The sequence below is a fragment of the Sinocyclocheilus anshuiensis genome, unplaced genomic scaffold, assembly GCF_001515605.1.
Source record: "Sinocyclocheilus anshuiensis isolate Anshui unplaced genomic scaffold, SAMN03320099.WGS_v1.1 scaffold112, whole genome shotgun sequence".
NCBI lineage: Eukaryota > Metazoa > Chordata > Actinopteri > Cypriniformes > Cyprinidae > Sinocyclocheilus > Sinocyclocheilus anshuiensis.
In genome coordinates this window covers 623,879-634,821 of record NW_015557175.1, presented here as the reverse complement: position 1 = coordinate 634,821, position 10,943 = coordinate 623,879, and the positions used below count along the sequence as shown (strand labels likewise).

Below are 10,943 nucleotides of genomic sequence, written 5' to 3'. Positions count from 1 at the left end.
TATAATTTCAAATGAGTATTCAACATTTTATGTCTTATATATCAAAACATTATTTCTGCATTTGTATCCGCAAGTTAAATGCATTCATGTCCTGCATTAAACAGTGTGTAAAGACATCTAAATGCCACTTCCGATGAAGCTTTTGTGTTTCCTCTGCATTGAAAAGATGAATTTTGTTGATACTGATTTAATTTGACTGGTAACAGCCCAAATGTCTTATTATTCTAAATAACTGATTTCTTTAATTAAAAACAACTGGTTTGAGATTTATAGGCCTATCCCAGGGGTGTCAAACTCAGTTCTTGGATGGCCGCAGCCCGGCAGAGTTTTGGTCCAACCCTGCTCCAACACACATACCATGTAGTTTTCAAATAAGCCTAAATGATTAGATTAGCTGGATCAGATGTGTTTAATAAGGGTTATATCTAAACTGTGCTGGGCTGTGGCCCTCCAGGAACTGAGTTTGACACCCTTGGCCTATCCCATTTTTGCCTCCCTCCCACTGTTAAAATGTAACTAAGTAATTTTTACTCTGAGTAAATTTTAAATGAGCTACTTTTTACTTTTACTTGAGTAGATTTTTAGACTGGTACTTTTACTTGAGTAGAATATTTTCGTACTCTTTCCACCTCTGGAAGCAGATAGTCTTAAAAAACTTTATTTTTAATTGGTTAATTATTAGTTAAATGTTAGTTCATATTAGGTCCATGAAAGGAATAGTTCACCCAAAAATGAAAATTTGCTGAAAATGTACTCACTCTCTTCATGGGAACAGATTTGGAGAAATGTAGCATCACATCACTGTCTCACCAATGGATCCTCTGCAGTGAATGGGTGCCATCAGAATGAGAGTCCAAACAGCTGATAAAAACATCACAATAATCCACAAGTAATCCACACCACTCCAGTCCTTCAATTAATGACTTTTGAAGCCAAAAGCTGTGTGTTTGTAAAAAACAAATCCATCATTAAATTAAAATTAGTCCGTGGATAAAACATCTTAATTCACTGCAGAGGATCCATTGGTGAGACAGTGATGTAATGCTACATTTCTCCAAATCTGATGAAGAAACAAACTCATCTACATCTTGGATGATTTGTCAACACTGTTACACTTAAAATATAATGTTATGAGACTGAAGATCAGTGCTAGATGTCTAACAGCCTTAACTAACAAATGTCATTGCACCCACTACATTATTTACAGTCAGTATTCTTACATTTGTGCCATGCATAATATTTTTCCTGTAATAAACTGATCACTATGACTTTTACCCATATTAATTATGGAAAACTATTGAGAGCTAAAGAGCTTGATGAAAGTGCAAACATAGTGAAATACTGAAACTGTAAGAAAACCTTGCCCCTGTTTGAGCCTTGCAGTAAAAAATAATGACTTTCTCTGTACAGATTATGTCAGAAAGGTTATTTTTAAAGGGGAAAATGTCACAGTATAACAGGATGGCAGTGAAAGCATAATTATTATTATTTAATTATTTTAATCTTATGTAACCCATTAAAATGCAATGATGATGTGTATTCCAATAATTTGTCAATTACAAAATCTGAAATATAATTTTTTGTCGTTCTGCAGGATTTTGTGGTGACAGCTATTTTTACCTTTATGTGGTTGGTGAGTTCATCAGCGTGGGCCAAAGGTCTCTCGGATGTGAAGAGGGCCACTGACCCTGATGAGATCATCGACCTCATCCCTGCATGTGACCACGAGGAAAACCGCTGCAAAGAAATCCATGAGCCCGTGGTGTCTGGCCTAAACACATCTGTGGTGGGTTCAGACACTTTAACACTCTCATTATGCACATATATTAAATGTGTTTCTGGAATTTCACGATGACACATGTAGGCAGTTGAGACAGGTTCAGCATTATGTAAATGAGGAATGACGAGATGATGTGACTCCTTGATGAAAATGTAGTCATGCACTACGTTATGCCCTGCTATATACAAACCCAGCCAGAATGGTACTGAACTTCAACGTAGAAATGTGGTTAAAATAATGTAAGCTGTTGTTTCATTTAACATTTCATGCTAAATGGTTCTAAAAAGGATAAAAAAAATACTTTCCTGTATAAATCAATGATTGTATGGCCATGATAAAAAGACGTTGAAAAAATGTTGCATTATCAACATTGATTCGATTTGCAAAAGTCAACAGTGAACAGAGCTGTTATTGTTAACTAAAACTAAAACAATTAAAAATTGTTTACATTAATAGAAATAAAGCTGAAAGAAATTATAAATATTGAAAAACTATATTATTGTCACGATCGCTACTGTGAGGAGCACTGAGCGAGGAACGAGGAGACGTGGAGCAGACTTCAAACAAACAGACTTTAATTAACATCCAAAGGAACCAGGAACACACACGTAGCGGGGAAAGACGAACATTCAATACCAGACAAAGAAACTCAGAACAGGACTCACTATAAATACACAGGACTTGACGAGACACACCTGAAACTAATGAACAATCAAACACATGGGAAAACTAGGTCAGGGCAGGCACATGGAGCGGGAAAAACACAGATAAAGTCCAGGGGTGTGACATATCGCCCCCCTCCCGGAAGGCGCGTCCTTGCGCCGTAGAACAACAGAGAGGGGGCACGGGTGGGAACTTGGGAGGAGGCTCGGGAAGAGGACGGACACCCGGTAGGGGGCCGGCAGACAGAGTCCAGGGAGGTGACGATGGAGGGAGGAGCCAGGGAGGCGACAGGAAGGACTTGGAGCAGGAGGGGCCAAGCAGGACCCAGGCCACAGCCATGATGGCGGCCCACGGTGGAGCCAATGGAGGGAGGAGCCATGGAGGAGGAATGGCCGCCGACCAGATGTATGAGCAGCTCACCCTCAGCCGCGGTGCAGTGGGCGGAGCTCCGCGCTCTCTCTGTCTGCGGCATTCTCCCTCATGGCGGGCTCGGTTGCCGGCTCTCGCACCTTGACTGACGTCAAGTGTCCACTCCACAAAGGCGGCGAAACTCGCTCGAGGGCCTTCCTCGGACGACAGCGTTCTGTATGCTGAGTTTAGACTGGCATCATAGAACGCACAGAGCGCGTCGTCCGGTTCACTGGAGAGGTTTGCAAGGACCAGGAACAGTCTGGTGTGGCCCTCAAGCGATCTTTCCCCTGCTCCAGCAGGAGGAGGAGGTATTCAGGTTGGGCGAAGGGTGAATACCTTTGGGTGAATTACCAATACTACTAGGGCAATGCCTGCTAGAACTAAAAATAGTTGTAATGTCCAGTGATAAAATCAGTGTGAACCACACTTGTTTAGTATAATCAGGTGAAACAGGATGTAGATGTATTTGGGTACACAAATGAATGCATATATGCAAATAACCATTTGGCTGATTTCTGTGGTTCCTGCAGGCGTTTGGCTTCTGTAATGTGGTGCTGTGGGCAGGGAACCTGTGGTTTGTCTTAAAGGAAACCGGCTGGCTTGCTGCCTTTGCCGGCACTTACATGCCCTCAGGAGAGAAGCAGCCAGCACCAGACTCCTCCGGCCAAGGTGGGCATTAAATTCACAGTCCATAAGTTCATATCAGCAAGTTTTTTTTGTAGCTGTTCTAAACATTTATGATTAAGTTAGTTTATGACAGTCACAACTTAACTATATTCTCCTTTAAATGTATTTTCTAGGCTATGGACAAGAAGGTTATGGCCAGGACCCTTACGCCAGCTCTCAGAGCGGGTACCAGCCCGACTACAGCCAGCAGGGCGGTGGATACGAAGGTGGAGGCTACAACCAGTATGGTCAGGGTGAGCCCACCTCCTTCTCCAATGAGATGTGAGCTCAAGCTCTGCACTGGTGAGTGAACAAGCCCTGAAACCAAACATGACACGTAACATTCTGCTGTTTTAAAAAAACAGCAACATGTATTTGTTATTTCCTCTTCATCTTAATGATAGCAGTACTCAAGCTGCATGAACTCCACAAGTTTGTGTTGATCATGATTAGACTTGTGCCGGTATTCGGTAATGCGATATATCACGGTAATGAATATGCACGATATTGTTATTGTGGGCACTTCTAAATACCATGAATGATTATATATTACAAATTATTCCGAATTTTGAATGCATTTTAAGAATACTTTTCCCATCAACTGGTCAAAAAGACCAGTGAAAGACGTGTGCGCACTCTGACGTAAACAAGCGCGGACGAGAAGCACATGGCGGAACATGTGAGAGACGCTCTGGATGAAAGCGCACTTTCACTCTCTGACAACAGATGGCGCTAAACTGCAGAAATAATAATAATAATAATTCATTTAAATGCAGCCATTACCCCGGTATTGCTCATTGTGAATGTTAATGCATTAACTAAGGTTCACTAATCAGGTCTTATTGTAAAGTGATACCTATTGGTCTTTATAATTCTTTTGCACTTTAATCTGCAATTAAAGTGCACTCACTTTAGTGAGTGCAAAAATTATTTTGCACTCACCTCCCAAATACACACACACACTGTCACTTTAATCAGTCTGAATAAGCTCTTTTGCACTACAAATCATTATATCTGCACTGTTGTTTACTTCACTGGTTTGCACTCTATCTGCCATGTGCCTTGTGCTGCTTTATATATTTTTTTACATTTTACCTTATTTGTATATTTGTATAGTTGTATTTTATATTTAATCTGTATCTATCTGTATTTATGTTCTACTGTTAGTGTTATCTGTATGCACCAAGGGTCTGAGAGTAACGCAATTTCAATTCTCTGTGTGTATGTGCTGTACATGTGGAAGAATTGACAATAAAGCAGACTTGACTTGACTTTACTTAATCTGTGTAAAACTTTTAACTTTATAAATTTTTCTGTATTGCTTTATTGCATTTAAATGTTCAGTTATTTTTGTTATAAGAAAAAAGTTATTAAACCTGTTATACTGTATTATGACAGCACTTTTTAAAACTAAATTCCAATACCGTGATAATACCGTATACCGTGATAAAAGCATTAGCAATTAATCGCAACATGAAAATTTGATACCGGCATATCCCTAATCATGATGATCATGTTCTTGAGCATCTTATGAATCTTGTGCTTCAGTGGAATCAAGAACATCTGATTGTTTGTAAAAAGAGTAGCATAATCAGTAACACAGATTTACTTATTTTATTAGTTACAGAAAAATAGTGATAATCAGAATAATCAGAAATATTTATTTGTATTCATTTGAAATCATTTTAAATTATAACCTTTGTTTTAATTATTTAATTGAAAATCTTTTAAATAAAAAAGAGTCACAGATTTTCAAAGTGGTTTCAGATTATTGGTGCCCATTATATATTGCTCACTACACACACTGACCTTCACAGAGGTGAGTACAGGTGCATCTCAATAAATTAGAATGTCGTGGAAATGAAGTATTCTAATTTGTTGAGATAGTGAATTGGTGGGTTTTTGTTAAATGTGAGCCAAAATCATCACAATTAAAAGAACCAAAGACTTAAACTACTTCAGTATGTGTGCATTGAATTTATTTAATACATGAGTTTCACAATTTGAGTTGAATTACTGAAATAAATGAACTTTTCCACGACATTCTAATTTATTGAGATGCACCTGTATATATATATAATACAGATTGTGTCAAAGCAGCTTTACAGTGTCAAACAGGAAAATAGTTTGTCGATAATGCAAGAGGACAATAACAAACAGTCAATTTTTCAGTTAAGGTCAGTTCATTGATGACACACACACACACACACACACACACACACATATATATATATATATATATATATGTGTGTGTGTGTGTGTGTGTGTTTTTAGGTGTACAATAAACATTTTTAAAGGGGTAATATTTTACATTTTACACTACTGTTCAAAGTTTGGGGTCAGTTTTTTATGTTTTTGAAAGATGAAAAATTCAGTAAAACAGTAATACTGTTAAATATTACAATTTAAAAGAACTGTTGTCTATTTTAACATATTTTAAAATGTAATTTATCCCTGTGAGTCAAAGCTGAATTTTCAGCATTAAATATATTTGATATATATATATATACATGCTGATTTGCTGCTCACATTTTTTTTTTATAAATATTAGCATTGTTGAAAACACTTGTGTTGCTTCATATTTTTGTTGAAATTTTGATAAATTTCCTCAGGCTTTTTCATGAACAGAAAGTTCAAAAGAACATTGTTTATTTGAAACGGATATCTTTTGTAACACTATAAAATTATTTACTGTCACTTTTGATCAGTTTAATGCATCTTACTGCCTTTAATACATTTTACTGACCACAGACTTTTGAATGACAGTGTTTATATTTGCGATTTGTGTCCATTTATACGTTTACATTTAATCATTTAGCAGACGCTTTTATCCAAAGTGACTTACAAATGAGGAAAACAATAGAAGCAATCAGACCGACAAGACAGCAACAGTATACAAGTGATGTGACAAGTTCAGTTAGTCTAGCACAGTACACATAGCAAGTTTTTTTTTTAATTAGAATAGAATAGAATAGAATAGAAATAGAGTAGAATAGGTAAATGCTAGTATTAATTGGTCAGGTGCTGACGAAAATGATGTGTCTTTAGACGTTTTTTGAAAATGGCTAAAGACTCAGCTTCTCAAATTGAGAAAGGCAAGTCGTTCCACCAGTTGGGAACAGTCCAGGAAAAGGTCAGTGAGAGTGATTTTGTGCGTCTTTGGGATGGTACCACGAGGCGTTCACTTTCAGAACGCAAGATTCTGGAGGGTGCATAAATCTGATCTAGTGAGTTTAGGTATATTGGAGAAGAGTCAGTAATTGTCTTGTAGGCAAACATCAGTATCTTGAATTTGATGTGAGCAGCTATTGGCAGCCAGTTCAAACTGATGAAGAGAGGTGTGATGTGTGATTTCTTTGGCTCGTTGAAGACCACTCTCGCTGCTGCATTCTGGATCAGTTGCAGAGGCCTGATAGTACATGCTGGAAGGCCCACCAAGAGCATTGCATTACAATAGTCCAGTCTGGAGAGAGTAAGAGCTTGGACAAGGAGTTGTGCGGCCTGCTCTGATAGGAAGGGTCTTATCTTCCTAATGTTGTATAAGGCAAATCTGCAGGACTGGGCCGTTGTAGCAATAGGGTCTGTGAAGCTTAACTGATCATCAGTCACAACTCCAAGGCTCCTGTCTGTCCTGGAAGGAGTTGTGGTTGACAAACATAGTTGTATAGAGAAGTTGTGATGAAGTTCTGTGTTGGATGAGACCACGAGCAGTTCTGTATTAGCAAGGTTGAGTTGAGGGTGATGGTCCTTCATCCAGCCAGAAATTTCTGTCAGACAGTCTGCAATGCGAACAGCTACCGTTGGATCATCTGGTTGGAATGAGAAGTAGAGTTGAGTGTCATCAGCATAGCAATGATAGAAAAAGCCATGTTTCTGAATGACAGATCCTAATAATGACATGTAAATGGAGAAGAGAAGTGGTCTAAGCACTGACCCCGAGGAACCCCAGTAGCAAGAAGTTGTGACTTAGAAACCTCACCCCTCCCAAGACACCCTGAAGGACCTACCTGAGAGGTAAGACTTGAATCACTAGAGTGCAGTTCCTGAGATGCCCATCTTCGTGAGGGTGGAAAGGAGGATCTGGTGGTTAACTTTGTCAAACGCAGCAGACAGATCCAGCAATATGAGTACTGAGGATTTGGAAGCTGCTCTTGCCAGTCTCAGGGCTTCAGTAACCGAGAGCAGGGCAGTCTCAGTTGAGTGGCCGCTTTTGAAGCCAGATTGATTGTTGTCCAGGAGATTGTTCTGTGCGAGAAACATACAGAGTTGGTTGAACACAACTCGCTCAAGTGTCTTTGCAATGAATGGAAGAAGGGATACTGGTCTGTAGTTTTATAAAAGTGCTGGATTTAGAGAGGGTTTCTTAAACAGTGAGGTTACTCTAGCCTGCTTAAATGCTGTGGGAAATGTACCAGTGTAAAGAGAGGTGCTGATAATGAGAGTGAGCGCAGGTATAACTGAAGAAGAAATGGCCTGAAGGAGGTGAGTGGGGATAGGATCAAGCGGACAGGCAGTAGGATAATTGGAAAGGATAAGTTTGGAAACATCTTCCTCCGAGAGGGGAGAGAAGGAGGCGAGAGAAGAGAAGGTTTTGAAAAGTGTGCGAGAGTCAGAGCAGTTGTTAATTTTGTTGTGGTAGTATGTCGTTTTGGCAGTGGAGACATTTGCAGAGTAGGAAGAGAGGAGTGACTGATACAAACTAAGGTCAGTAGAGTTTTTTTATTTGTGCCACTTCCTCTCTGCAGCCCTGAGCCTAGAGCAATGTTCACGGAGAACATCGGACAGCCAGGGGCCAGAGGGGGTGGTGCGTGTGGGTCTGGATGAAAGTGGGCAAAAGTTGTCTAAGCAAGATGTTAGAGTGGAGCAAAGAGTGTTAGTGTCCAGTGCTGAAAACTGAGAGGTCGGAGGAAGTGAGGATGAAATCATAGAGGATAGGCGAGATGGAGAGAGTGAGTGTAGGTTACGCCGAATGGTGACCTGCGGAGGACTGTGTGTTATGTCAGAAGTCCGTTTGAGGTTAAAAGTGATGAGGAAGTGGTCTGAGGCGTGCAACGGAGTAACTCACGTGTTGTCAGTGGAGCAGTAGCGTGTGTAGATAAGGTCCAATTGGTTACCTGATTTGCGAGTAGCCGTAGTAGACACTCGCTTGAGGTCAAATGAGGCAAGCAGAGTGTTGAAGTCAGCAGCCTGGGGTTTTTATTGGTGGATGTTGAAGTCACTGAGTAGTACCAGAGGAATACCGTCCTCAGGGAAGTTTGAGAATAGCACATCCAACTCCTCCAAGAAGTTACCCAGTTGACCTGGGGGACGATAAACAACTACAGAGTGGATTTTAACTGGGTGGGCAATAGTAATTGTGTGTGATTCAAATTAACTGTTGCCAGTAAGAGATGGTAAAGCAAATTTCCATTCATTTGAGATAAGTAGACCCCAATCGGGCGAGGGATGTGGGAAAAAGTAAAATTAGAGGAGAGGGCTGCAGGAGTGGCAGTGTCCTCAGGTTTATTCCAAGTCTCAGTTAGGACCATGAGGTTGAGACTTGAATGCGTAGCAATAGATGAAATAAAGTCTGCTTTGTTCACAGCAGACTGGCAGTTCCAGAGACCAATTGGAATAGAGAGTAAAGCAGTAGAGGACATAGGGAAAGTACGCAGATTAGGATTGCATTGCCTCCAACGTATAGAGCGTGATTTACAAGTATTAGTAGTAATAGTAGATTTGAAAGCACATAGTGAGTACAATTGACTAAAACAAGTAGATGAGAACAAGCTGTACAAAAAGTAAGGAAAGGGGAGAAAACCAATACTCAAGTGCCTTGTCGGTGTCCTTGCTCGGTGGAGTCGCGCAGGTAAAGTCGCTGGGCTTTATATTTGTTGGTCTTCACACGGGAAGGGCTTCACACAACATTTATAATGTAGCCAAAAAACCTTCATAATTTTGTTTTGACCATTTTCTCTGACTCTTAGAATAAAACTTTGTTGTTGTTTTGCTGTTGTATATTTGGCTTCTAAGCGAATGTCCAGTATGCTGAACGCTCAATATGGCTGCTCTGTTGAACGAAGCCCCGCCTTCTGAGTAAAAGAGCCAATCTCTAATCGTTAAAGTCACTGCAGCTGCCGTTAGATGCTCCGGTTGCTATAGAAACAGTCAGCATTCAGAGACATGCGCTCAGGACTGTGCATGCGCACTGGTTGGTCTAGCCTGCAAAATAAGCTTTTTTTAACGCTATTTGAGCAAAAGAAACAACATTTATGAGACAGTTGTTGACAGATTTCATTGGTGATTTCAAATATGATATTTAATCTTAAGCTTGGCGAACAGTTTTGGAGATTTTGATGTTTCCCCATTCAAAGAGATAGAAGCTGCACTTGCATGCCTGAGTGGCGTTTCAAAGATGGCCACCGAGTGACATGACTTGCCTTAAAAGGACTTTGGCTGAATTTACATTGTGCACATTATGCCATGTACATAGCCATATGCTTTTTAAAATACAATTGACATGTTTGTATATTGTTGTTTAAACTTTTTTTACACATTTTCATGGATAAAAGTTGTAAACATTTAAACGCGTGTCTTCTTTATAGATCACAGCAAGAGGTCATGGTCATGTGATCAGCCAGCATGGAAATACTAGCTATGTTTCTTCTCTCTTCAGTCTTTCTTTATGAGCATTGGGTTTAAAGGGAAGGGGTGGGTCAGGGTTAAAGCACATTTAAGAAATGTTATAGCAGGGTTGTTACTAAATCATAGCCAGGAGAAAATGCTTTGGACCCAGGAGGAAGTGAGGATCCTGATTTCAACATACTGTCTATCACATCGAATCCAGCGGGAGATCATCTGTCCTATTATGATGAGGAAAAACTTGAATATGCTACCAAAAAATGAATGAAACCTATGATATATGCTACATACGGGGAGCCGTTTGAATGAATTATAGTAATATTATACTGAATGTGTTTCTGTGTGATGTAAATATGAATTATATTTAAATAGATATGCTGTATTGTGAATTTAACTGTCGCTTTTTTTGTGATTTCACTTGTAGTCTCCACATTTGTTTTGTTTTTATTTATTGTAGTGGTGTTTTATTTATTGTAGTTTTCCCTGTATTCATTCAACCCACAGTACTGACCTTAAACCTCCTATTGAATGTGTTTTTCTTTTTTTATTTGTGTGAAATTTTCTTTTAAGGTTCATGAGAGCACGCAGATTAAATAGTATAACAGTGATGTGTCAATCACTACTAAAAGTGTTAACAAAAGTCAGTAGTTTTAGATAAAACTGGTATAGGGAGAGAAACGTCTCAGGTTACGTATGTAACCCTGGTTCTTCGAGGGAACGAGATGCTGCGTCGGAAAACGCTAGGGGAACGCCTTCTGTGACCACGCTCTGAATAACATGTGAAATCAGTCCAATAGCTGAG

At 39.6% G+C, this 10,943-nt stretch overlaps 1 protein-coding gene across 2 annotated transcripts in view; it reads left to right on the top strand.

Moving 5' to 3' along the window:
• The window catches only part of LOC107678440 (synaptophysin-like), a 43,106-nt gene extending 32,343 nt beyond the window's left edge, over nucleotides 1–10,763 (top strand). Inside the window, exons 5-8 of one of the 2 annotated variants that reach the window (XM_016473710.1) lie at nucleotides 1,595–1,786; nucleotides 3,385–3,523; nucleotides 3,655–3,823; nucleotides 10,105–10,763. In XM_016473710.1, the coding sequence (XP_016329196.1) occupies nucleotides 1,595–1,786; nucleotides 3,385–3,523; nucleotides 3,655–3,806 (483 nt within the window). In that variant the 3' untranslated portion in view covers nucleotides 3,807–3,823; nucleotides 10,105–10,763. The remainder of the gene's footprint in view (nucleotides 1–1,594; nucleotides 1,787–3,384; nucleotides 3,524–3,654; nucleotides 3,824–10,104) is intronic. The other variant, XM_016473711.1, reaches the window with a different exon arrangement.
• Nucleotides 10,764–10,943: the final 180 nt, after the last annotated feature.